This window comes from Zootoca vivipara, chromosome 3 (genome assembly GCF_965207765.1).
Source record: "Zootoca vivipara chromosome 3, rZooViv2.hap1.1, whole genome shotgun sequence".
NCBI classification, from domain to species: domain Eukaryota; kingdom Metazoa; phylum Chordata; class Lepidosauria; order Squamata; family Lacertidae; genus Zootoca; species Zootoca vivipara.
In genome coordinates, this window is record NC_142586.1 from 80,824,725 (window position 1) to 80,849,740 (window position 25,016).

The following is a 25,016-nucleotide window of genomic DNA, read 5'->3' on the forward strand; positions in this document are numbered from 1 at the left end:
GAGCCCGAGGTTATAAAAAGCTTCCTCTGGCCGCCCCGACAAAATGGCGAATACGGAACGCGGGTCACGTGTCGCGTGCGAGGGCGAGGGAAGAGGCGAGGTGGGGGGGGGGGAGATGCGTCGCGAGACCATCAGCGAGCCCTGCGAACGGCGCACGGACAGACGAAATGGCGGGGGGCGGACCTTGAGTCACGTGATAGGGGAGGAAGATAAAGCGCCACGAGAGGTGGTCCCCAGTGTAAACTGCAGTGTGCACTGCTGCTTAGCGCCGTCCGCCTTATTAGGATCCCAGTCCAATCTCCGCCTCCCATGTGTGCCCTAACTCTCCCCCTGCCAACGTCCTCTGAGGGCTTAATATGTCTACTGGGAAAAGTTTAGTAAACTAAGGAGAGGTTTAGCTCTTAGCAACGAGGAGAAGCGGCATCTGTTGAATGCATACCTGTTACACGCTTCATTCGGGATATCAATTTAGATGCATAGATTCAATTCTTGTGAAGGATTTCTGATCAGTTTTTAACTGTTGTTCATGGTGATGTTGTTCTCATTGCTGATTTTAGTTTTGTGTTCTCTTGAATTGTTTTAATATCGTATGCAAGCTGCTCTGGGGGCCATTCACGGGCAGTTAAGGGCATAGATGTTTTGAGTAAATAAACAAAATACTTCTGAATAAACATTCTTAATGCCGTTGGTCACGGAGAAAGTTTGATCATAAAATGTATCTTTATCTTCAGTAATATCGCGAAAACAAGATAAGGTATAACAAAGTCGAATGTGAAAGGAGTTACAGTACCATAATTCAAAGGCTGAGGGCACTTACGGTACATAGGAAGTCATTGGTAAATGGCGAATCTCTAGTAGTTTTTAACCACCTGTTCGGAGGTTACTATAGATCATTAAAATGCAGTGAAGATTTTAGGTAAGTGTCAATTACTTTTTGTGTTGAATTTTCAGTTGAGAGGTCTTCTGACCTTTTTATTAGGAATTAGAAGGCAGTGAGGAATGACAGGCAAGTTTCACCAGCCAACTGATTTGTTGTCTACTGTGCTGGGATGGCAGGCAGATAATGCCCACCAACTAAGCAAATTTGGCCCAGGGGCTGCCAGAGCTGTAGCACTTTGCATGCGATCCTGGGAATCTTGAGGTAGAGCTGGGAAGGTGTTCTGTCTGAAATTTTGGAAAGCCATTGCCTGTCAAGTGTTGATAGTACTACGGTAAGTTAACTGGACCAATAGTCTGAGTCGGTATCAGGCAGCTTCCTTTCCTCTCTGAATCCTACTTGACATTTTGCCTTTGGGCATTTTTGAAAAAAACCAAGCCACAGTTATTATAAAAGAGATCCGTATGGATCATCATAGTACTTATAAAGGATCCCCTCAAAACCACCATCAAATCATAGACTGCCGCATACATATGTTCTGTGATTTCTTGGTGGCTTTTTTGTCAATATATGTAAAAATCATGAGGATTCTTGCCTTGGACCAATTTTTTTGTGGTGCTGCCAAACACTAGAGCTGTGATTTATGTTCTGCTCTATTTTCAATAATTTTGTGTACACTCTAACTCTCATGATCCACTGCCCTAGAGGGGTGGGTGGGATGGTTGGTAGACTCCCTCTGCCCAGCCCAGAAGGTTGTAAAGTCAAACTATGGGAAAGGATCTCAACATTACATAACCAGCAACGCGATTAGTTCACCCGTTGCCAGCTTCTGCTCGCCCTGCCAACATGCCGGGACACCCTCCCACCTAGAGGACGCTAGAGGGAAAGTAAGTTGGTTGCAGCAGGGGAACGAAATGCCCATAGACGAAAAAAGGTATAGAGCAACATACCCGTAGCTTCCTGTTTTTTGGAGGCGGGGGGGGGGGCTTTCATTTTACAATGAAAACAGCGTCCTCATTCAGGGAAGCGCGGGTCAAAGTGGGCTGGGGTTTGATGGGGGCGATGTAAGTGACCACTCAACTGACATTTGCTTTTGCGCGAGGTATGTTTTGAATGGGTTGTCTTTTTCTGTTCTGCATTCTGTTTTTCATACAATTGTGTGCTAAAACACCAGCGCGGCCGAGTTCACCTGAAATACCTGTAATGCTGTTGCTCTCCTATGTCTCTGCTCGGCCGACGATTGCATCCCTGACGTTGCATTTTGCCAAAAGGCTGAGTAACAGGTTATAAGTTCTCAAAGCTGTCTATGAAACACGAGGAACCTCAGTCTCGTGTGCAATATGGCGATCAAAATACCTCCCGAGTCCGAGGATAACAAACGTTGCATCCAACGTTAGTCACACTCAGACTAGACCCGTTGAAATGAGCAGGCATGACAAAGGGCAGGCGCATTAATTTCAGTGGGTTTCCTCTGAGCAAAACGTATAAAGTTGGATACAGCCTTGGTCTACATAACAGGGGTGCTGTAAGCCACACACTGCCCGTTTCACCACTTGCAACAAGGAGACAAGGTATTGCAAAACTGCTATATCACTCTCAGCCACTCGACCTTGCACTAGGAGTATTTAACAGGAGATAACCCGCAGTACGAGCACAATAAATCCCAGCCTCCTCGCTCCTGCTTAAATTTTAAAACCAACCTAACACAACACGCACACGTGTGGTGTCGTTGCAGATCCCACTTGGGTTATTTCTTGCTTTCAGTTCTACTTTAGTTTGCTCAGTTGGCGAGGGGAGAGAGGAGAAAGCACAGCTATGATACAATCACGGATTGCCCTGTTGTTTCCTATTTAGCAACTGTCACTTTCACGTTTCCGAAGTATGAAAAAGCAAAGCAAAGCATCGTGGCAAAAATAACCAGGAAGCGCAGCGTTGTATTTATTTATTTATTTGGTGGAGCCGGCTTTGGAGTTCCGGTTCTGCCGCCGAGTCAAGGTACTGCCTGGGAAAGAAAGGGCTTCGGTGGGTGAACCATCCCGTCTCTGGGTGGGTCGACCGAAGCCTCCGTGAGGCTGGGGAACGACTGGAGGAGAGCGCCGGAGAGGAGGCTGAGTGGAGCCGCTGGGCTTCTCGCACCCTCTCGCTCTGCTTGGTAGAGTAGGCTTCCGCCTCTCCTATGTGCATTCACAGCTTCCTGGAGGCTCTTTTGCACTGCTCCGTTGCTCCTACGGAGGAAAAGGCATTTGCAACGTGCAACGGAAATTTTATGGTCACGTTTCAGAACAGACGGTAACGATAAACTCCAAGCCTTCATGTCATCATCCATCTGTCCATGCTAAGTCTCTCGTGCGAAGGCGAAGGCCTTCCCCACACCGGGCTTTACCGTGAGCTTGAGGCCGAGGCCATGATTTCTAGGCATCGTTCACATGAGGTTGCCCTCAATTGGAGGCGCCCTGCCCCTGCCTCTTTTTAAGGTTTTACCCCATCCTTTAAAAAAATCAGCTGCCCAAGCAATTCTGCTCTTGCCTGGCTGCCCGGCAAACAGTTGCTGTTCGCGTTCTCTTCATTTTAAGGTGGCACCAGAAAGATCTGTGTGATCTCTGAGGAAATCCGTAGTTTGTGGTTGTTTGCAGAGTGGAAAGGGAAAAGAGGACCTTCCTTCTGCTTTCCATATAAGAATAATGGGGGCGGGCGGGGAGCATGGCTTTGACTTTGATAGAGGGTGGAGGTTAGTGCCTGTATGAAGAAGCAGCACTTTGGAAGCTTTAGGTCTTAAAGGAGAAACATCTACTTGGCTGTTTGGGTTGTAAAACAATTGATTGCATTTAGGATCCTGACCTTGTATGGACCTGCCATACAAGATCTGAAGTGTTGGCAAACCAGTACTCATTGACAGTTTCAATGAAACCTGCAGTAATGGAGAAGATTCTGTGGAAATGCATTTCTCTCACAAAGGACTTGGAGGAATGACTACAGCCACCACTCCTGCATCCTGGGATTGGGGTGGGGTGGGGTTATGCAGATTAGACCGTCCTGGATACCTCTTTAACGTCACCAGTCATGTTGGAAACTTTAGCAGAATATCTCCCTCTCAAAAGTTCCAACATACAATATTTTGTATTTGATGAGATTAATTATGAATTTTATTACTTTTCCTGACAGCTGGAAAAATGGTAGGTGGAATTAATTGGTGTATCTCATTTTGCAATGCTTGTACAAAGAAGAGGGAAATATAGTGGTAAAATGGTTTTATTCATTATTGCAAGAATGTTCAGGTTGTGGCATGAATTACTTTTTTAAATGCTTCATTCATTGTTTTCCTGTCTTTTCCTTTAGAAACTCTTGACCATTGTACTTGTTCCTGACAGAGGATGGAGGAGATCCTAGCCAATCTGTGTGGGACCAGTCCCGTAAATCCACTCCCTGTCTGGGTCCACAGCAATGTCGGGCACTGTTTTAACCAGCTGATTTTTAACACTATACCTCACATGGTCCTTGCCGTAATAAGTGCCTGCTACATAGGAACACCAAGGTATAGCAACAGGTGTGAGCAACATCTGGCTTATTCCCACACAAAATATGTATATTGTGTGCCTAAGCTCTGTGGATGTTTTGTGTGTGTGTGTGGACTGTTAAAATTAAAGTGATGGGACATTCCTCAGCCATTATATATATATATATATATATATATATATATATATATATGTGAAATCCTTGCCACCCTCTTTATGTAGTGAGAAACTTACTTGGTTTTCTTACAAACAAGGCAATTAAAGCCACAACCGGAGAGTTAGTCCCACTGAAACATACATAAGAAAGACCAGACAGAGCCAGTTTAATTGTTGCGAGAGGTCACAGGAATAATTGTAAATGTGAATGTTCAGAGGGTTGAATCTTTTTTTCTTCTAATGAAAACATAATCGCAAATAGTGTGTCAGACAGCACAATTATTTTGCCTGAATCAGTATAGCAATTCTTGTGTACTGAATGATGCTTGAGAGGCCAGGCAACGAGGCGTGCAGACTTCCAAGAATGATGAACAAATAGTGAGAGGGCATTAGAAAAAGGGATAAGATCATTTCATAATACTTTCTCCTCTGTCTTTACTAGGTCTTTAGGTTCTCGGACTGTGTACAGAACTGGGTGGAAATGCAGAATTGCTGCGTCCTTTATCTTTGCTGGTTTGTCCATCCTTGACATAATTCCAGCAGCCATTTGGCGACAGAAATTGGACCCCTTGTACCTGGAAGTATTAGCAAGTGCCACAGGCACATTGGCATGGCTTACTCACAGCTTGGCACTACTTGCTCTCTACAAGTCTCCATACAGCTTCAATCGTGGCCCTACCATCCTACTAATCCTTGCCTTCTTTCCAATCCCATCACTTATTATAACCTTGGTGTGGCGCTGCCAGACTGAGATGGGTGGTCAGCAGCTTCAACCTGACACTGTTTTCCGACTGTCTATCCTCTGCCTGAAGTTAGCTTCTCTGCTTCTCTATGTAGTTGGGTATATCATTCCTACAGCCAGCAGGCTAGACTATTGCTCTCTCAATGATTCCTGGCAGCAAGAGCCCCTGGTCACAGACTCCGGGATCCCCGCACCTTCTTGGCAGGGAGTGGCAGAGGATGGAGAGAGCTGGCTCTCTCGTTTCTCCTATGCTTGGATGAACCCTCTGATGAAGCATGGCTACCTGTGGATGCTGAATCGGCCACAGGATGTCTTTCAGCTCCCTCGACAACTCCAGGCCAATGCAGTCTGTGAACACTTCTACTCCTGCTGGCGGAAAAAAGCAGCTCTCAGCCAAGAGGATAAAGAGACTGCATCTTCAATGGACAGATCATTTGCCAAAAGTAACGTGAGAATTGATGAATTCTCATCTCCAGCACATCCTTGTGATACCCAAAAGCGTGTACATCTCCTGTCAGTGTTGCATGCTGCCTTTGGGCTACGCTATTACTCCCTGGGCCTACTCAAACTGGCTGGCAGTCTTTTGGCATTCTCTGGGCCCCTGCTTCTGAACCTGCTGGTCAGTTTCATGGAGTCACGCCAAGAACCTCTCAGCAATGGGATAATGTATGCACTGGGACTCTTTGCTGGTACCTTACTGGGTGCCCTATTGCGTAACCAGTTCAGTTACCAGATAAACAAGATGATGCTTATGGTGCGCACTGCAGTCGTCTCTGCCATATACCAGAAAGCCCTCCGGGTGAGTGGCAGCAGCCTGGCTGGCTTCACCACTGGTGAGATTGTCAACTTCATGAGCACTGACACTGACCGCTTGATCAATTTCTGCCTCAGTTTCCATGAGCTGTGGAGTCTTCCCTTCCAATTTGCCATCACCCTCTACCTCCTGTACCAGCAAGTAGGCATAGCTTTCCTGGGAGGCCTGGCTCTGGCTCTGCTTCTTGTGCCCATCAATAAAGTGGTTGCCAATCGCATCATGCAAAACAACAAGGAAATGCTGAAGCACAAAGATGAACGTGTCAAGGTGAGACAGGGATATGTGGTATTTGAAGGCTTGCCGTACTGCTTGTCTCTCGATCTTGTGATTTAGGCTTAAAGTTGTTGACTTATTTAGGTATTCATGTTAAAAACGTTGAGTAGCAGAAATAATAACTGGATGTTGCAATGATTTATCAGGAAATAAATAACCAGCAGTATAGGTTAACCAACAAACACACACACAAATCCAAGAGACGATATGTCACCAAGTTCCAGAAACTGACCTACCATGAAATGAGAGCTTTGAAGGCCACCTAGTCCTCCTTGATGCAGGAAATCCAGAGCAAGCACATTTCCACTGCACACTGTAATGGGCAGTGGTACATCCAGGTCTCAGGCAGAGATATTACCCAGCTCTGGTGTCGGAGGTCCTTTAACAAGATACAAGGAGTTGAAGCTGTGTCCTCTTGCATGTGCTCTAGCCCTCCTCAGGAGATGTTTCCCTTTGTATACTGTTTCACTTTAGGAATTTGGGTTTCTGGCTACAGTACTTTAAATGGATCATCCCAGTATTTGTGTTGCAGTTTGTTTCCCCAATAAATCACCAAGCAAGAAGAGAACATGACTTTGATTCTGTGCTGTGTCTCATATAGCTAACAGGCCCTAGCTGAAATAGAAGGCATTGTGCTTGTGAGAGATGCCAGTGATTGTTGTGTTGCATCTCCCTTTACCTGCAGCTGATGACGGAGTTCTTGTGTGGCATACGAGTGATCAAGTTCTACACCTGGGAGCAGCATTTTGCCAGCAGAGTGTATACTTGCAGAGCCAAGGAGTTGAAGAGCCTTCGAGCAATCAAATACCTGGATGCTGTGTGTGTCTACCTCTGGGCAGCATTGCCTGTGGTTGTCTCCATTGTCATCTTCATCACTTATGTTCTACTTGGACACCAGCTCTCTGCTACCAAGGTAAGAGCTGTGCCCATTCCTTGACGATCCCTCTACCTGGGATACGCAGCTGACTCCTTTTGTTATTCCAGCTTCATTGACTACTCATTCATTTCCAGGTTCAATTCAAAGTACTGGTCGTTTACCTTTAAAGTGTTACGCTGTTTGGGGCCAGGATACTTAAACAACCCAATGACATCAACTGGGGTGGTCCATTTGTATGTCCTGCCACTGTCAGAGAAGAAGTTGGTTGGGATGCACAAAAGGGCATTTTCCATTGCGATACCCCAGGAGATTTGTATCTCTTTCCTAACAATTAGCTAGTTGAAGGCAACTTTGTTCCAGCATACTTCCGGTATTTCCCCCTCCACTGCTATTTGTTTGTTTTAAGTTATTTTGCTTTTATTGTTCGCTTTACATTTCTTAGGTTTCTTTTTGTTTTTTTAGTGATGAATGTTCATTGTCATGGGATAGAAAGGTTTATTTTATATAAATAAATGAACAGATGAATAAACTGTCATGGTGTATGAAAAGGCTTCAGAAAGTATCGCTGCTCAGGCAAACTTCCAGCAATTTTCAACATTGCTGTTATTGAAGAGCAATAAAAAGGGGGAAATAACATTGCTTTTAGTGTCAGAGGTAAGGGCTTCCTACCTGAGTGATAGCTTACCCTGGAATGTGAGAAGTACAGTAAGTGGCTTCACAAGTAAGACAGACTCTATACAGAGCATTTCCTAGACAAAGCAAGGTTAATTGTCTTTCAAGCTTTACTCTTTTGTTACAAATATTGATATATAAAAGCAGAATCGGTTAGAAGACAAGATGAATAAAGAAGCAATTGTCCACTATTATAAAAAAAATTACTCTCTAGTAAAGTCATAATATGAAAGCAGACAATATTAAAGTATTAAATATTAACTAAACAGAGTGATGGTTTCCTCCTTCCCATCTCTACCCTCCTCTTAGGCTTTTGTAGCCTTGGCTCCTATCACAGTTCAGGAATTAAAGCTTGCCCAGCAAGGTTAAATCTGAGCCGATGTTTCTCAAACATAGACTCCAAGATAATGCTCCCTAATGGAAGTCCACCTAAAACACACCCTTGAACATTTGAGCACACATCACACTGTTCACAACTACTGTAATAAAATAGCTTTTCTCTGGCTCTCTTTGGATACTTCAGTTCTTTGCTTAAATGGCTAGATACATGGTGGGCAACCCTCTGAGCTTTTTCATCCCATGAAATATTCTCTCTCCCCATAGGTGTTTACAGCTTTGGCACTTGTTGGGATGCTCATTCTACCTCTCAATAATTTCCCCTGGGTGCTGAATGGGATTTTAGAAGCCAAAGTATCTCTGGATCGAGTCCAGCACTTCCTCGAGCTCACAGACCAGGATCTGGATGCTTACTATAGCAGAGGTATGGTGACTGGGGAAACTGGAGAACAGGTGGTGTTGGGTAAGACTACCAGAGTAGGGAAAGAAGTGCTTTTGAGTCATTTTGAATAGATGTGAAAAGAGCAAGGGAGATGCTTGTTTCTTTGGGTATTCTGCTTGGGTATGGACTCAACCACAAAATTTGGTGTTCAAGTGTATCCTGATGGCAGTGCTCCTTTTCTGGATGCCAGTTTCCTCTCATTTGCTAATCTAGAGTTCCCATCTTGTTACTTCCACCTTTTGAGAGGCAGGGAGCTCCAGTGGTAACACTCCAGATTCCTCTCAACACCCAAGGTTGTGAAACCCATGGGCAGGTAAGCAAGTTTTATGGAAAGATGGATACCTTCTTCATTTTGGATCATCATAAGGAGGCAGCTGATGGTCCAAGACAGTTTCCTGCAAGAGCTTGCAAAAGTTCATAGTTCCCATATGTACCTCTTGAATATGGGTGGAAGTCAGCACGGCACTGAGTGTGGTGTGCATGTGAGGAACTAGGTCTTCACACAGCAGGACTTTCCCTCCTCTCCTCCAATCGCATACCTGCTAAACCTGTTCTCCCCAACTCGCCAGAGTAGATTTAGGGGCCGCACAGAGGGAGGAGGGGAAGTACCACTGGGTGAGTAGATCTCATTCCATGCATGTAACAACATTGTGTTAAATCCTGTCCTATTTACCTATAGCTGTGCTGCTGCTTTTCCATTGCAGACGGCCCTTCTGACCCATCTTCTGTCCTGGAAATGCGCCACACCACCTTTTCATGGTCACCAGCAAGCAAAGAAAACGCTGAATCCCACATGCCCAGAGGAAGTTTGCAGCTCTTTATTCAAGATCTGGTGGTGGCGAAGGTGAGCAGCAAGGAGCAACGGTCCAGGGAAATGCCGCTGGGTCAGCCGTGTGATATGGGAGTCTTTGTACTTCCATTCTGCAGGGAGAACAAGGATGTGTTCTGAATGAATGAATGTTTGTGAAGTGCTTCAGCAAGGTTGCAGAATGAACTCCGAAACAGCTGGTGCCTCTTTCCCTCTGCAGGGCACACTGGTGGGAGTCGTCGGGAAAGTTGGGTGTGGAAAAAGCTCTTTGTTGGCAGCCATCACTGGAGAACTCAGTAGGTAAATAATCGATACTGCTTTGCTTCTTGTGTCTTAAGAACCCATGATTTTACCTGCAAGACTTAAGGCTTAATTTGAATCTGGTCTCACCAGAGTGTAGCCACAAAACCTGTTTCACTGCCAGGGCATACAAGGTAATAATAAAAGAGTGCTTCTGATTATTTGCAGTGATTTTCTTTAGTATTGATGTGTTCATTATACTTATATCCTCTTAAATATGGAATTATTAGTGGTCTCCCATTCAAGGTCCACAATTTCTAAGCTTCAGCAATACTTGCAGTATCAGGTTCTCCAACACTGTTCACTGGGCCCGTTCAAAGTGTTTACCCCTCACCATTAGGTAATAATGACAAGGATTCTTGATTAGAAAACTCCTAAGCACACAGAGGTCCAGCATCAAACTTAATAGAAATTAATGACTGAAAAGGCCTGTTTTCCATACCTACTCTAATGGCAATTTAAAATCCCTCCTTTTTTAAATGTCTGTTTCTCCTGCCCATCTCTGGAATGCATACAGTCGAGGTGAGCAAGTTTACGTCTGGGATCTGGAAAAAGGTTTTGGCTTGGCCACACAAGAGCCCTGGATCCAATTTACCAGCATCCGTGAAAACATCCTCTTTGGGAAGGAATATGATGCCAGGTTTTACCAGGAAGTCATTGAGGCCTGTGCTCTCTCTGATGACTTGAATGTGAGTGTTCTATGAGAGAAAAAAATAGGTTGGCTCCCTAGGGACCATTGGTGCTCTATGTGCATTCAACAATCTGATGTATGACTTGCCCTTGGGAATTCCCAGTGCACGATGTAAAAGCTGGATATGGAACCGTGTAGTCTCAAATTGAATATATTAAGAAGACCACCTAAAGCTTAGTAATGCAAGTCTTAGTAATGTGGAGTTCCAGAGCTGTTTCCTAGCTTCTTGTTTCAATGGTAAACAAAACCGAGTCAAATTGGCAACATTACCAAGAGCCCTCCTTTTTGAATCTTGTGTTGCATTTTCTTAATATGATTTTTTTGTATACAGTTGTCCCTATGTAGGAAAAGTTAGTCATGCTTACTTTCCACTAAAATCAGTGAAAGCCCCATTTAAAACGATTAACCTGGCCCATGGTTTCAAATGGCTTAAGTGCAACTGACTTCCCTAGGATTATGGTCAATGTACTGTTATTAATTATATGTTTTTTTTGGGAGTCATAAATATTGAGGGGTAAGCTTCTGTTTTTGGTGTATTGTTATATTCACTCTGCCTTTGGACTGAAAAGAACTGGAACAGCATTTTTCTACTTCAAGTTTGTCATATTCTCTTGTCAACAATTGCCACTTTGTGCTCACGCTAATGATATAACCGTGTCCCAAGCACAATGCGTTAGGAAGGTTCTGCTTTCCTTCCTTTCAATGGATTCAGATCAAAATTAACAGAACCGACAGGTGGTCTGATTTTGGCAGTGGCTGCCAACTGCCATTTAATCTCCTTGGTTTCTGTGCAGACATTTTGGCACCTGGTTGCTTGTCCAGAAGGACTTCACACTAGAGCTGTGAACCAAAGTCAGAGGTCCTATAGCTCAGTGCATCTATTTAACACTTCTTAAATTACTTATCATCTCTCTGTTTAACTTTCAGATTTTGCCATCAGGCGATCAGACAGAGGTGGGGGAGAATGGAGTTACACTCAGCGGGGGACAGAAAGCTCGAGTTGCGCTTGCAAGAGCTGTTTACCAGGTAGATAAAGGGCTGGGTAACCAGTATCAGATGGCACTAACTTGAAACAGAAGTGGTGACAGGTCCTGCCCTAAAGAAGAACTAGGGTGAAACAAACAAACAAACAAATGAAGCTCATTTTCAGTTGTTTTCTATTTTTTTCAACCACCCTTAGAATTTCAAAGTCAGAAAGCCTTAAGATTTATATTGCTGTTTTCCTTAGGATAAAGACTTGTACCTTCTCGATGACCCACTGGCAGCTGTGGATGCAGATGTAGCCAAACACCTTATGCAGAAGTGCATTCTGGGAATTCTCAAATGTAAGACCAGGATTCTTTGCACACACAGAACAGAGTTTTTGGAAAAGGCTGACATCTTATTGCTAATGGACAACGGCAGAATACTCAAGACAGGTATAGCCTGGTGTTTTCTACTACTTTTGTTTCTCTATGCCTAGGTTCTGAGCTGCCCTCCTCAAAGTGGGAATTCGGAGGGTGAGCCACACAGTGTTTTTAAAATCAAACAGGTAGTGTTTTAGTTCTCCCTGTGCAGTTTGGGGTTTTTTCTGCACTTTTTAATACGTTTTCATTATTGATTCAATTATTTCATTTATTGTTGTTTTATGATTTTTTTAAAGGTGGTTTTGTTCATTTGGTATCTTGTAAGCTACCTGAAAGTTTATCGGACGCTAAATCAAATAATTAAATAGAAACTTCCACAATGTGAGTAAATAACTGAATCTGCAAGGAATATGTTGTATTACTAAAATATCCAAAATAGGGTAAAGTGCAACAATGCAGGTGAGCAGATGAGATTAGGGAGAAGGGAATTGTTAAGGGATGCAAATGAGGTTTCCAAATAGATTACAGAGCTAGAGTGAGCAGAAATCTTTCTAGGCATGCTGCTCTATGTGGAGAGACAGACCTCCACTCACAGGATGTTCCTACCTGCAGAAAAAGAGGGAAGGCCATTTTTTGCATTGTTGCCAATTCCCCCTTCAGTGCTCCTGAGGATCTGCTGTGGAGGAATGGTAAACCCCCCAGAATAGAGTGGAAAGTGGTTGTGGGGATTGCAGAAAGAAAGGCCAACTGGTGAAACTCCCCGAAAACACACACACCTTTAGCCAACAGGAGACCACGCTGGATTAGAGAATATTCCATGTAGTACCTCTTTCTTATGCAGAAAGGCAACTCAGGACCAAAGAGAGGAGCCTCGGGCAGATGATATCACACTTAACATATACAAAGTTAAGTTTCTGCCGAATGCAACCCTATTGATATTTTTTTCTAGGAACTCCAAATGAGATCCTGCCACTAGTGCAAGCTGCCCCTCAACTCAGGAAGATGGACAAGACAAAGAAGGATAAAAGTAAGTTCTGGGTGTTTTCAGGAGGATTTTAGTATGCTTCTGCCAGATACATGGTAACTGAGCAAAAACATTTATGAATCTTTTTGTTTGTGACCTTTTAGACCTCCCATTGGGACTAGTTGGTCAGGTTGAGGAGTGAACTAGTTTGGAAATCTAATGCAAAGAAGGAACATTGCTTACTCCCCAGTTGAGCATGTAGGCCTCCTTGTTTCACTTTGAGCAAAGAGTTATAAGCTCCTGGTTTTATTTAATGCATGATTATTCTTCATTATCTTGTGAACTGTCCTGGAATCCTAAGCTGGTGTAAGGTGGTCTATAAATGAGTCAAATCAAGTTAAAATAATTGCCTAAACCTACTACAGGCAGTAAAATAGACACCAGGGGCCAGATATTCTTAGTATAAGGGCCTTACACACACACACACACACTGCATTTTAGCCTTAGCATGAGGTTTCTTCAGAAGCTTTATTTTGTCTCCATGTAAAGGGGGGGGGGCAGACACAGTAGATCTTATCCTCTGCTTTAAGCAAATTTGGGAGTGACATGTCTGTCCTGAAAAGGAAAAGATTACAGCTCCCAGTTATAAACTAAACAGCCAGGTCTACAGACCAAAGTAGGATGCAGCTGATAGAAGTGTGGGTTTGCCAGGTATTTTAATTTAACTGAAAATATTTCACAAAATGGGAAGTCTTTAAACTCAAGGGTACCTGGTTGCCCAACAAGGAACCCTTCCTGCACGCCATGACCTGTCGTTGTTTTCTGCCTCCTAAGTACCCACTGAATATAGCCAAGAAGAAGAGGTACAGCCTGAGGAAAATGAGCCAAATGAAGCAAATTGTCTCCTCAAGCGAGAGGAAGAGAAGAAAGAAGGGGCTGTGGCTTTCCAGGTCTACCAAGCATATTGGCTGGCTGTGGGCAGCTGCATGGCATTGTTCATCCTTCTCTCACTGCTGCTGATGCAAGGTAAGGATTTCACTTTCTTCCTCCTCTGGTCTTGGTTTCTTGCTGTCTCCCATAAATTCTGCATCCTCTTCAGATGGAGCTATCCTCCCTCTCCACCCCCCACCACATGCTGTTCTGTGGGGTCCTCCCAAACAATTTCAGGGAGTACCAAGGGGTGGGGAAGGAGGGGAGGCCTATTGCACAAGCCAAAGCCCTTGCACAGGGCTTGTTTTGACAGGACCCGTGAAGTGAATCGCACCCTAACAGTTTGGACAGTTAAAATGGACAGATAAATTCACCTTGTGGCAACTTTTACAACTCAAAACTCACATGAAAGGCCTCTTAACTAGCTGCTAACTTTTGAATTGGGTAAAGTTAAATCTCACTTGTGCATTCTTACAGCTTCTAGGAATGTCTCCGATTGGTGGTTGTCACACTGGATTTCCAGCCTACCCCGTCCAGAAAACACCTCTGTCAGCAACCTGTCAGCTTTGCCTTCCTCACAGTTGCTGCTCTTCTCCCATGGGGGACTCATGTATGTTGGTCTAAGCTATGAACTGAGTCTGAGGACTAAGTCTGTCAGTGAATATGCAGAAACACGTGGGCTTTGTTTTGGCAGCCCCTTTGTGAAGGCTTGCCTTGGCATGAGTGGAAAGCTGAACACTACTGATAGAGCCAACAAAACTTAGAGAAACAAAAGAGAAGCTTGGCAGAAAAAGAGGTGGAAAGATCTAAAAAAAACATCAACTACCAGATGGGTTGCTGAGAGGAAATGGGCACCTGGGTGCAGGGAAGGATTGGGGAACTTCTGGCCCATGCCTGGGTCTCCTTGGCAAGCTTATCAAGCATGGAGGTGGGGTGATAATCCCACCCAGGCTGGCACAACTTTTTTTTTTCGTTTCAAGGGTTTGGCCATGAAGGGAGGACTACCAGGCAAGTGGGCTGGCAGGCTGGCTGCTTCAGCTCCCTGCCCCTTTGATCTGCCACTGCCTGACATTTCCCCCATACTCACTGGGGTGTTGTCAGGGAGACACTGGGTTACCTCTTTGCCTCAGATGCCACACCCAGGCCTAAGCATAATGGGAGGGACCAGCATGGAGCCTTATTAGGAATATCCTTTCCCCTCACACTTTGAGAGCGGTCCTATTGACTTTGCTCAAGACCTGGGAAAGGAGCTGGACATCAGATGAGCTGCCATTCCTGACTGATCTTGTCATTCTCCTCAGCTCTCCAATCTTTGCCTCCATTCCTTCAAATGGCACTTTGGACGTGAACTTTTACCTGACTGTGTACGGCTGCATTGCTGGGGCCAATTCTGTCTTCACGATGCTGAGAGCCTTCCTCTTTGCCTATGGCACCATTCACGCTGCAATTGTCATTCACGACAGGCTGCTCAAAAGGGTGATGAAGGTAAAGTCTGTCAGAAAGGACAGCTCTGGGTCCTGGAAGCTCTGCTTGGGGACAGGAACAAGCAGGAGAAGAAGGGGAAGCTGCTCTTAAAGCCCACCTTCCTGCTTTTCTTTTCTTTGGGGTTCATATGTCCAGACCCTATTTAATTTTAATTGACAGTTGTAGAAGGTATTACTCCTTTGCTGAAGTGTTGACCACAAACCCCAGAGTTCTCTTGAGAGAAACGGCTCAAGAAAATAATCATCACTATGGTTTGGAAACACAATTTTTCCTCTTTGTTTAGAACGTGTTGTACAGTCCTTATCTCTGTCTTAAAAATAATCACACAAACCAAGGTTAGGGTGAGATAGGATGCTCCTCTTTCCCACAGCAAGTCTCATGGCTGGATCTTGAAGGTGACTTTGTACTGAGCTTGTTAAGGGTTTGTTGTGTAAAGAGGAGGGAAAAGAGCCAGCATTTTATCCCATTGGGCAAGCCCAAACTAGCACTCTCCCCTGTTTCTCCTCCATAGTTTATGTGGCAAGAAAATCTGATTAGCCTCCTTCCCTCTTGGGCTTTGGTCCACTCACCTCGGTGCAGGTCCTTGCAATGGCCCATCAAAATGCTTATGGCGAGGTTTGCCCCAGAGATAGAAACAAAATTAGGCTAAAGGCTTTATATTTCATCAAGCAAACTGGTTCTAATCCTTTATAACAAACCCTTGGTTTTGTTTAGTGTTGTTATCACTTGAAAACTGTTTCATGTGATAGGATTTTTTATATCATGGAATATAATTTGGCTGCCCCTGGTTTACTGGAACAGCATTCCTTGTTGAGATATGTCCACTAGCTGTACTTTTCTGAAACAACTGATGACATTTTTTTGTTTCTACAAGCTTTTCCAGCTTGTAGAAAACCTCTCTGCCCTAGGAGTTTTGTATTTTTTAAAATTAAAAAAACCTACCTTTTAAAGGGGTGCGTTGGTTATGCCATGCCTGTAATTTCCTTGAGACGGATGTAAAAGGCAAATCATCATCACATTGGGGAAAAGTGTGTATTGTATGAGAAGTGGCACAAGTGTATTGTCTTGAGTACAAGAACTAAGCAGCTGATGTGTGCCATAATCTCTAAACTACTTAGCTGCCACAGAAAACAGTCTCTGCACACAGTTTCTTTTTTGGACACAGATGAATCTCTAAAAGTGTGAAACAGCACACAATGGTTCACTGCACTCTCTTTCTTCCATTGCCAGGCCACAGTGACCTTCTTTGACACCACGCCAACAGGCCGCATCCTTAATCGCTTCTCCTCGGATCTGTACTGTGTGGATGACACCTTGCCATTCATTCTCAACATCTTCCTGGCCAACATCTTTGGGCTGCTGGGCATGCTTGTGATGATTACCTATGGCTTGCCTTGGATCGGCCTCGTTCTGCTGCCCCTGGCTGCCATCTATTACTCAATTCAGCGCTATTATCGGCGCACCTCCCGCGAACTCAAACGCCTCTACAGTCTCACCCTGTCCCCCATCTACACTCACTTCTCAGAGACCCTGACAGGCCTCAGCACAATCCGAGCAACCAGGGCCACAGGCAGGTGGGTTTTGCTCTTCAGGCAGGGAAGGTCTAAATATGCACAGAAAGGGCTGACTTGAGGAACTGGTCCTGTGACCGCTGGGGAAAAGAGGTACTGAGAACTGCAATAGATCTCTTCCTCATATTAACCTCTGGGTTGTATCCAGTCTAGGTTTGAGACAGAGAACCAGCTGCGACTTGAACTGAATCAGCGCTGCCGTTTTGCCAGTAACACCGCAATGCAGTGGTTGGACATTCGGCTGCAGATGATTGGAGTTGCTGTAGTCACTGCTATTGCAGGAATCGCCATCATCCAGCACCAGAAAAAAATGGGAAACCCTGGTGAGCCACTTGATTATGACCTCTGAAGGAGGCATCTTCATCGGTGGTCATCTTTTACCATTGACATCTCAGAATGCTTCTTCTTTTCACCACTCTCTGGCATGGATCCTGGATTTCTGCTCTTGGGAGGGCTAGAAAGCAGCTAAATAGTAGTTTGATCCACCCAGGACCTACCTTTATACCAGCATGTACTATGGGACTCATTTGTCATTTTTTATACTTTATTTTCATTTCCCCCCCCATTTTTTATTGATTTTCTAAATTATTACAAATCAAACCAAGTTAATTTAATACAATTTCTTAAAATCAGGTTTCCCACTCCCGTTTCAATCATATGTCCAAGATTTCCCCCATAGCTGCTTTATTTCTTATTTAGTCTCCAGCTGAAGTCCTTCACTTGCCATTTAACCATTCTTCCAGCTGCCTGCTTTTTCCACCTTCACCTCAATTTCATCTTGTAGATATAGCATCCATTTCATGTATGTAGCCCTTCCAGACCTGGAGTGTTGAAAGTGTTTAGTTCTTTCTCTCATTGTTCAATTCTTTGCAGTGTTTATCTGAGTGGTACAAGGTCATGTTCTGTTCCATTCTGCTGTTATCAAGCTAACATGCGAACCACAGCCATCAATATCTCATAGAGTGAACTTTCCAGACATCTGCCATTAAATTCTCCTCTGTAGTTCTTTCTCGGCACTCAATACACAGCAAAATCTTTTCTAAGATCCAGCCTCTCTTCAGCAACTATCCAGCGGTGGATCATTTTTATTTCCCCCCACTGCATACATATCTCTCTCCCCCATCTTTCTCTTTTAAAAAAGAAAAAGGGGTGGGGTGGGGATACTGCAGCCTTCCTAAGTTTACAACCCAGCCCAGTTGAAAGCCAATGATCCAGCTGAACTCCCCTATAGTTTGACAGGGTTCTCTGTTCCCAAATGTGTTAGGCCATAAAAAGCAGACAGAAGCACACTGAAGGAAAGAGAAGCAATGTTCACCTTGCCCAGTGTACGTATGGGATAATTAGATCGATCCAGATAGCTGAAGCAAGTGAGCTGGTGCAGACATCAAGGGGCAGAGAAAAGAATTGAAATCCAGTCTTACATACCCTAAAAATCATTTAGGATACCAGTTAGGTTTTGAATGTGCAAGAAAAATCCACCCCATCAATTCTTTTCAAGGGACACCTTCTTGACATGCTGACGTCTCTCTTTCTCCTCTACTTACCCATATTGGAACTGGGCCACTGGCCCTTATCTGTTGTTTTCCTTGTTTCAGAGTTGTGCCTTTTGACAAAGCCCTTTTTGTCCCCACAGGACTTGTGGGCCTGGCCCTTTCCTATGCCCTTTCGGTCACAAACTTGTTGTCTGGACTCATCAACAGCTTCACCCAGGCAGAGACCATGATGGTGAGTGTGGAGCGTACCGAGGAATATGCAACAGAGATTCCTGTGGAGCCTCAAGAGGAGCTGCTCCAGGTAAGGGTTCCTTGCTGGGTCTCATGTGAATGATTGGAGGTGCTCTTGCAGAACATCTGATTCCACACAGTCAATATGCACAGGCTGTTTGGTCTGCATTATTTCTCCATCTGTTGAGCATTCTTCTTTAGAGGAGGTAGGCATCCTGAAGAGGGTAACTACTGTCAACAAACTTCCTGCCCCTTTTGGTGAGAGAGTTCCCCTCCCATATTTATTCTGCTTTAGCAGAACAACAAGAGTTTTTGGAGGTATCTGGCCTTCAAAGAATTTCCCTCTTCGCTCCTCATTCAGCTTGTCAGCAGGGATTAAGGCAGAGGAGGAGATATTTTTAAAAGCCCAGCAAAAAAGGACCAGAAGGGGACAGACCTTCCGCTAATCTGATGCAATGGCAGCTTGTTTTATTGATTTGGATTGGTAAAGCTCCCCAATGGTATGCACAGTAGAGTCCTACTGAAGTCAACAGCAAGCCAAAAAGCTCATCAGACAAGGGCACAGGGAAGCTTAGTCATCTTTCATCTCACTTCCAGACCTGGACACCAATAGATTCAAAATGGCAGCCACTGTCACCTTTGCAACTGGGACAACAGTAAGCATTGTCACATTGGGGCCCTTGGATCTACGCTGCTCCCACTGTTGATCATGGTGATGGCAAATCAAAAAAGATTTAGGATAAGGAAGTATTGCTGCTTCATTATTGCTTACACATTTTCTTTTCTTTCAAGGTTTCACCTGATTGGCCAAGTCGGGGACACATAGAGTTCCAGCAAGTAGTGCTGGCCTATCGGCCTGACCTACCCAATGCCTTGGATGGGGTGACTTTCACAATCTACTCTGGGGAGAAAGTGGGGATAGTTGGGCGGACTGGATCTGGCAAGTCCACCCTCTTCTTGGCCCTTTTCCGTATGGTGGAGCTGAGAGCTGGCCGGATCCTCCTGGACAACATTGACAGCCATTCTGTAGGCTTGAAAGCACTGAGGTAGGTCAAGGAGTAAGCCACAATGGCAGCAGTGTCGCTGTTGCAGCATCTTGAAAACTCAATTTAATGTGATGGGGAGGGGCTGTCTCAGAATGTCAGGTTCCCATTAGCCCTGTTTGCCTCTAAGCTGTGCAGTCGTGAGCCTTCCTCTGTCCTTCCTCTTAGGTCTAAGTTAGCCATAATCCCCCAGGATCCCTTTTTGTTCAGTGGGACAATCCGTGAGAACTTGGACCCTCAGGGGCAACACACAGATGCCGACTTGCTGCAAGTCCTAGAGCAATGCCATCTGCAGGCAGTGATTACAGAGATGGGTGAGTGCATTGTTTGGAGAACAGAAATGAACTGCTTGTTATGCTTGCTGGGAGGGAAATGAAAATATTAAGAGCCTAGAAAAGATTTGGCCAGGACCTATTGGTCTTGAATACTGGTTAGAGTAGTAAGTGGAAGGAAAATTCACTAAACACCTATGGACTGGAGGTTGCTGGGAACCAGTGGAAGCTGTTGTGATTTAAAAATAAATAAATAAAATGGCCTCAGTAAAACCCTTAAAAGCAGTTTCCCTCATCTTTGGGTCACCAGATGTCGTTAGACTACAACTCTCATCATTTGAGCCAGCAGGCCAATGGCCAGGGGTGAAAGGGGTTATAAGGCAACTAAGTCTGGGCACCCAAGACTGGGGGTGGTACTTTGAAGGGAGATTTCATAGCAGTGCAAAGGTTAGAGGGTTTGTGATCTTTGTTTCTTGTTCCAATCTCAGCCCTTCTTGCCTACATTCAGGTCTTTCCTTTCTTGTTCATCTGAACTAGTGTTAAGTAGAGGCAAAGTTTTGAAACTTACATTAACTCCTCCACTCTCTTGCTCCATGCAGGTGGGTTGGATTGTGAACTGGGGGAGAGAGGAAAGAGTCTCTCCGTAGGACAGAGGCAGCTGGTTTGTTTAGCAAGGGCTCTCTTGACCCAGGCCAAGGTGAGTGGTGTCTTCTCAAAGTGGGTTCCACAAAGATGCCAGATATTGTTTGTTTGTTTGGGACAACTGCGGAAAAGTATCATACTGCAAGACTTGGAAGGTGTGAGGAGGATGTATTAGCTCAATCACAAAAAGGGAAAAAGCTGGATAAAAAATGAGAGTATTCTCCCTGTGAGGAAAGGTGACATTGTTCAGGTCTTTTGAGCAAAGAGAAAAGGTGACTAAGGGGGAACACTATGGAGGACCATAACAGTATGTAGAGTGGTACCTTGGTTCCCGAACGACTTAGTTGTTGAACAAATCAGCTCCCGAATGCTGCAAACCTTCCAATTTTTGGAAGCTGAACGTCTGACGGGGCTTCCACAGCTTCCGCTTGTGTGCATGAAGCTCCTGAAGTCAATCGGAAGCCGCGCCTTGGTTTTTGAAAGGTTTTGGGAGTCGAATGGACTCCCAGAAAGTATTAAGTTCAAGAACCAAGGTACCACTGTATGGTTGGGGGAAGTGGATAGAGAAAGGTTAGGCTTTTTCTTAAAACTCTAGAACTCAGAGTCACCTATTGAGATAGACAGACAAAATACCATATTTCTCCACACTGTACAGAATTAATTTATGGAATTTTCTACCACAGTATGTGGTGGTGGCCCCCAGGATAGCTGGCTACAAAAGTCATTCCCCAAATGTTTACTGAAGCAGTGAGAAGGTGCTCACACTGTGTTGAAAAAAGCAATTTTATTCAATTTAGACAAATCAGTGTAGGACAGGACAGTTAGTGGCTAACAATTTATTAACTAAATGGCACCTCCAGGTTCAGAGGCAGTGTTTTATTTCTTTATTTAAAAGTATTTCTAAATTGCTTAATATTTTTAGAATCTAAAGAAGCACTGTCATACTTCTAGGAGGAGTACAAAGGTACAAAACCAGAACAATATAATTACACAGAGCTAAAAATGCTATACAAACATAACAATGGTACAGCATTCAGCCTTATGGATCAGGGAAATCTTGTGCAAAAAGATACAGCATTGCAGAGTCTAGGGGCAACAGTGGACAATGTCCTTTTTCAGTATGACACTGAATACCAGTTGCTGGGGGCCAAGCTACAGTGGAAAGTCTTGCATTCATGCCCTGTTTGTGGGATTCCCAGCATGGCTCTCAAGTTCTTACAACGGTTAGATTCCACAGTGCCTGGTTAAATTAAATTTGTAGTATGAATAAGCAGGACTAAGAGTTGTGTTCATCAGCGACACTCTTCTAAGTGTTTTTATTTTGTCTCATTGACAGGTTCTGTGCATTGATGAAGCCACAGCAAGTGTGGATCAGAAAACAGACAGATTACTCCAACAGACTATCCGCCAGCGATTTGCAGACAAAACTGTACTGACTATAGCTCACAGGTGCCTTTTTGTTTCTCCTTTAGCCTCTGTTCTCCAACTTCCAAGCAGCAACAGACTTCGTAGTAGTCAAAGATAATTATCACTTAACATGGGTATCAATGTATTATTTACTGGGAGCGTTTTCCTGTTATTTAGCTGACAGGGCTCCCAGAGTGACTTACAGCAATCACTTGTAAGACAGCAAACAGTGGTGGTGTGTATGCAACCTGACCTCTTCTATACGAATGTTGCAAAATACCCCCAGAAGAGCAGCTCTGCTTTTCATGTTAGTAAGAGATTGCACAGCGTTGCAGCCTATATCTTGCAGGCCTTCAATAGTGAGTAACAAATAAGAAACCTGAGGCTTAGGTCTAGTTCTTACACACAACAAGCAAGCTAGCAAAGCTGTTTCAAAATTGCTTTGTTACTCACATGCTTGAAGGCTTCTGCATCCAAAAAATATATAAATTCTTTGACACCTGAGAGATGCAGAGAGCCACACAGTTGCAAGGGACCTCAACGGTCAGAAAGTCAAGGCAGAGAATATCACTTCTACAGCATCCCTTATAGCAGGCACCCCCAAACTTCGGCCCTCCAGATGTTTTGGACTACAATTCCCATCCTCCCCGACCACTGGTCCTGTTAGCTAGGTATCATGGGAGTTGTAGGCCGAAACATCTGGAGGGCCGCAGTTTGGGGATGCCTGCCTTATAGGAAGAGGCTGGATGGCCACCTAATAGTGGTTAGGTGCCTATAGATTTACAGCAGAAGCTGAAAGGGAGTGCCCTTTTGCCCACTTTGAGGTACTGTAATAAAAGAGAGGGCAGCACTTTTCAGTTCTCTGCTCTTTCCAAAATAAGAGCTTACCCTGCTGCTGTGTTTATTTCAGGTTGAACACTATCCTGGACTCGGACCGAGTGCTGGTGATGCATGCTGGGAAGGTGGCGGAGCTTGATTCCCCTGCCGTTCTCAGTCAGAAGCCAGACTCCCTGTTTCAGCATCTTCTGCACAGTGGGCAGCAGTGACGTCCCTGCAGAGACACAAACACTGGACAATTGGTACCTCACGACTGGGAACGTTGCCCTCTGCAATGTGGGCCCCTTTCCTGATATCTGCAGCTTAACTAAATATGCACTCCACACACAGCTGAGAGTCCAGCTTACGAATTGAGAACAGGTGACAGAACATTCTCTGTCCAGGATTACCAAGGGTTGCAGTTGGATCACTCGGCATCAAGAACGCTGTGTGAGACCCTGGAGAGCTTGCTACAAGGCCATGTGGGCAGTATAAGGCAGCTGAGCATTTAACACTGTGCCCTTTCCCGACTTTATTCAAGACGTCCCCACCCTGTCCCAAGTGGTGTGGCCTACCTTAGTCACAGAACTTGCTTGGCCAGCCACTTTGGCAACTGAATTACCAGGGTTGGCAGCAAGTCCCATGGCTACAGTCTGGCATCCTCACACATTGTTTGCAGTATTCCTTTCCCCAGCCTGTGTCACACCTACAAAAAGAATACAGGAGGGTCAGAACAAGAAAACAACCATATCACAAGTAGCAAAAATAGGAAAAGGGGTGGGCAGTGCCATAGGGAATTAGCTTTGCACTAACAGTCACAGTCTCAATTATTGACGATGCTGGGGGTGGAGGGAGTTTCTCTTGCATAATGTAGATAAGCGCCTCTCATAAGAATGCTAGAGTTCTTGCAGAAAGCAATAGCAGGCAGGTGAGAAGCGTTTAAGTAGATGGAGCCAAGCATGGGGCAAAAGGGAGCTGTGGGGAAGAGGCAGAATTTGGTGTGGGGCTTTTGCGCATCAAACAACTGGGAATGCCTGTCTAATTCTTGCCTGGGGGCAGTGAGAAAGGCATATCCACTGAATAGATATGTGGATAGAAGCACAGCAGGGATTGGGGGGAGGGGTTTACAGGGAAGCACAGTCCTGTTGTTTTTAAATAAAAATAAGATTTTTTAATGAACTTCTTCAATGGAAGTACAAACTCAATAAACAATATTCAAAACTTGGGTTACAATGTCCACCTCCTTTCCTTCATGCAATAGTACATAAAATCAACCATACCAAATTCTACTGCACTCTCTGTTCCTGTTGTCATCAGAGAGAAATCTCTCTCTAATCTAACCTCTCTCTAAAGAGAAAAAACCCCTCTGCAGCATAGGTGTACCCAGCATGGGGCAGGGGGGTGCAGCTGCCCCCCTAAAAGACCAAACCGCGGGCCCGACTAGGGAAGCAAATACCCTGCGCAGGCGCCCCGCTTGTTGACACGGGAAGGGAGGGGGGGAGGAAACACTGCTGGTGCCGCGGCTCCTCGGCTGCGGCTCCTCCTCTCAACCCGCCCTGCCTACATTTGCACCAATTCCCGCCCACTAAAGCCTTCGCGCCTCCCAATGGAAAGCCCTGCCGGGCGGCAACCTCTCCTGCCTAAGAGTTCTGCTGGGCTGGCAAGCGAAGGAGAAGTGGCTCCCTGCATTGGTTGCAGCCGCTGCCGCGCTCTGCCTCCCGGTAGGCTGCACTGCGATCATCGGCGCCGCGGGCTGGGAATCGCCCCCTTCCCCCCTCCGCACCCCCTACCCCCCTGAGTTAGGAGTTGCTACTGAGACTCCTCCTGGGCCGGGAGAGGAAGTGCACTGACAGGAGCCAGTTCAGCCTCGGTGGGCAGAAGCCCGCAAAGGAGGAGTGGGGGGCGGCGTCCGAAGGCGGTGGTCGTGGCTGCTGCAAGGAAGCTGCGTGCGGGCGTTTGCGCCGGATTGCCGGCGGCAGGAGTAGCCCAGCGGCAGTGACCCTTCCTCGCCGCCCCCGCCCCGGCAATAGGAAAGGAGCTGCCTTGGGGGGCGGCACAGCTCTCTGCTCCCCCTGCGTGCATTGCCCTCTCCGGGCATTGGCTGCTGTTTCCTTCTTTGCAATGCCCACCCAGCCGCTCTCCCTTGCTGCCCCTGCCGAGAGAGGGGCGTTGAGGGCGGGGGAGCCGCCGCAGCTGCCGTAGGGTCGCAGCTGGGGGGGCTCGCTCGCCTGCGCTGCGCCACCCCACCTTTCCCATATTTTGCTCCCTTGCGATGGGGAGGCGGCGGTGGCAGCTTCTTCTTCTTTGAGGATCTCA

The 25,016-nt window shown here is 45.4% G+C and overlaps 2 protein-coding genes across 12 annotated transcripts in view; one reads left to right on the plus strand and one right to left on the minus strand.

The window, feature by feature from the left end:
• The first annotated feature begins 26 nt into the window (after nt 1-26).
• Nucleotides 27-23,926, plus strand: ABCC10 (ATP binding cassette subfamily C member 10). Of its 10 annotated transcripts, none has more exons than XM_088666557.1 (22): nt 27-100; nt 4,214-4,421; nt 4,988-6,368; nt 7,060-7,287; nt 8,527-8,683; nt 9,406-9,545; nt 9,730-9,809; nt 10,327-10,498; nt 11,428-11,526; nt 11,729-11,918; nt 12,796-12,873; nt 13,645-13,836; nt 14,218-14,350; nt 15,042-15,225; nt 16,456-16,799; nt 16,950-17,119; nt 18,430-18,590; nt 19,313-19,566; nt 19,732-19,877; nt 20,435-20,532; nt 21,814-21,926; nt 22,795-23,926. In XM_088666557.1, the coding sequence occupies exons 2-22, from the start codon at nt 4,249-4,251 to the stop codon at nt 22,928-22,930; spliced, it is 4,629 nt and encodes a 1,542-aa protein (XP_088522683.1). In that variant the 5' UTR covers nt 27-100; nt 4,214-4,248; the 3' UTR covers nt 22,931-23,926. The 10 variants fall into 10 exon arrangements, with proteins under 10 accessions (XP_088522683.1, XP_034964114.2, XP_060128894.2 ...); XM_035108223.3 differs by lacking the exon at nt 27-100 and adding an exon at nt 791-916; XM_060272911.2 differs by lacking the exon at nt 27-100 and adding an exon at nt 791-916 and having other exon boundaries at nt 4,214-4,409.
• Nucleotides 22,801-25,016, minus strand: part of LOC118082703 (zinc finger protein 318) — a 39,112-nt gene continuing 36,896 nt past the window's right edge. The window contains exon 7 of one of the 2 annotated variants that reach the window (XM_060272915.2): nt 22,801-22,935. The gene's annotated coding sequence lies outside the window, so the exon portion shown is untranslated. Of the gene's footprint in view, nt 22,936-23,275; nt 23,407-25,016 lie in introns of those variants that run through there. The other variant, XM_060272913.2, reaches the window with a different exon arrangement.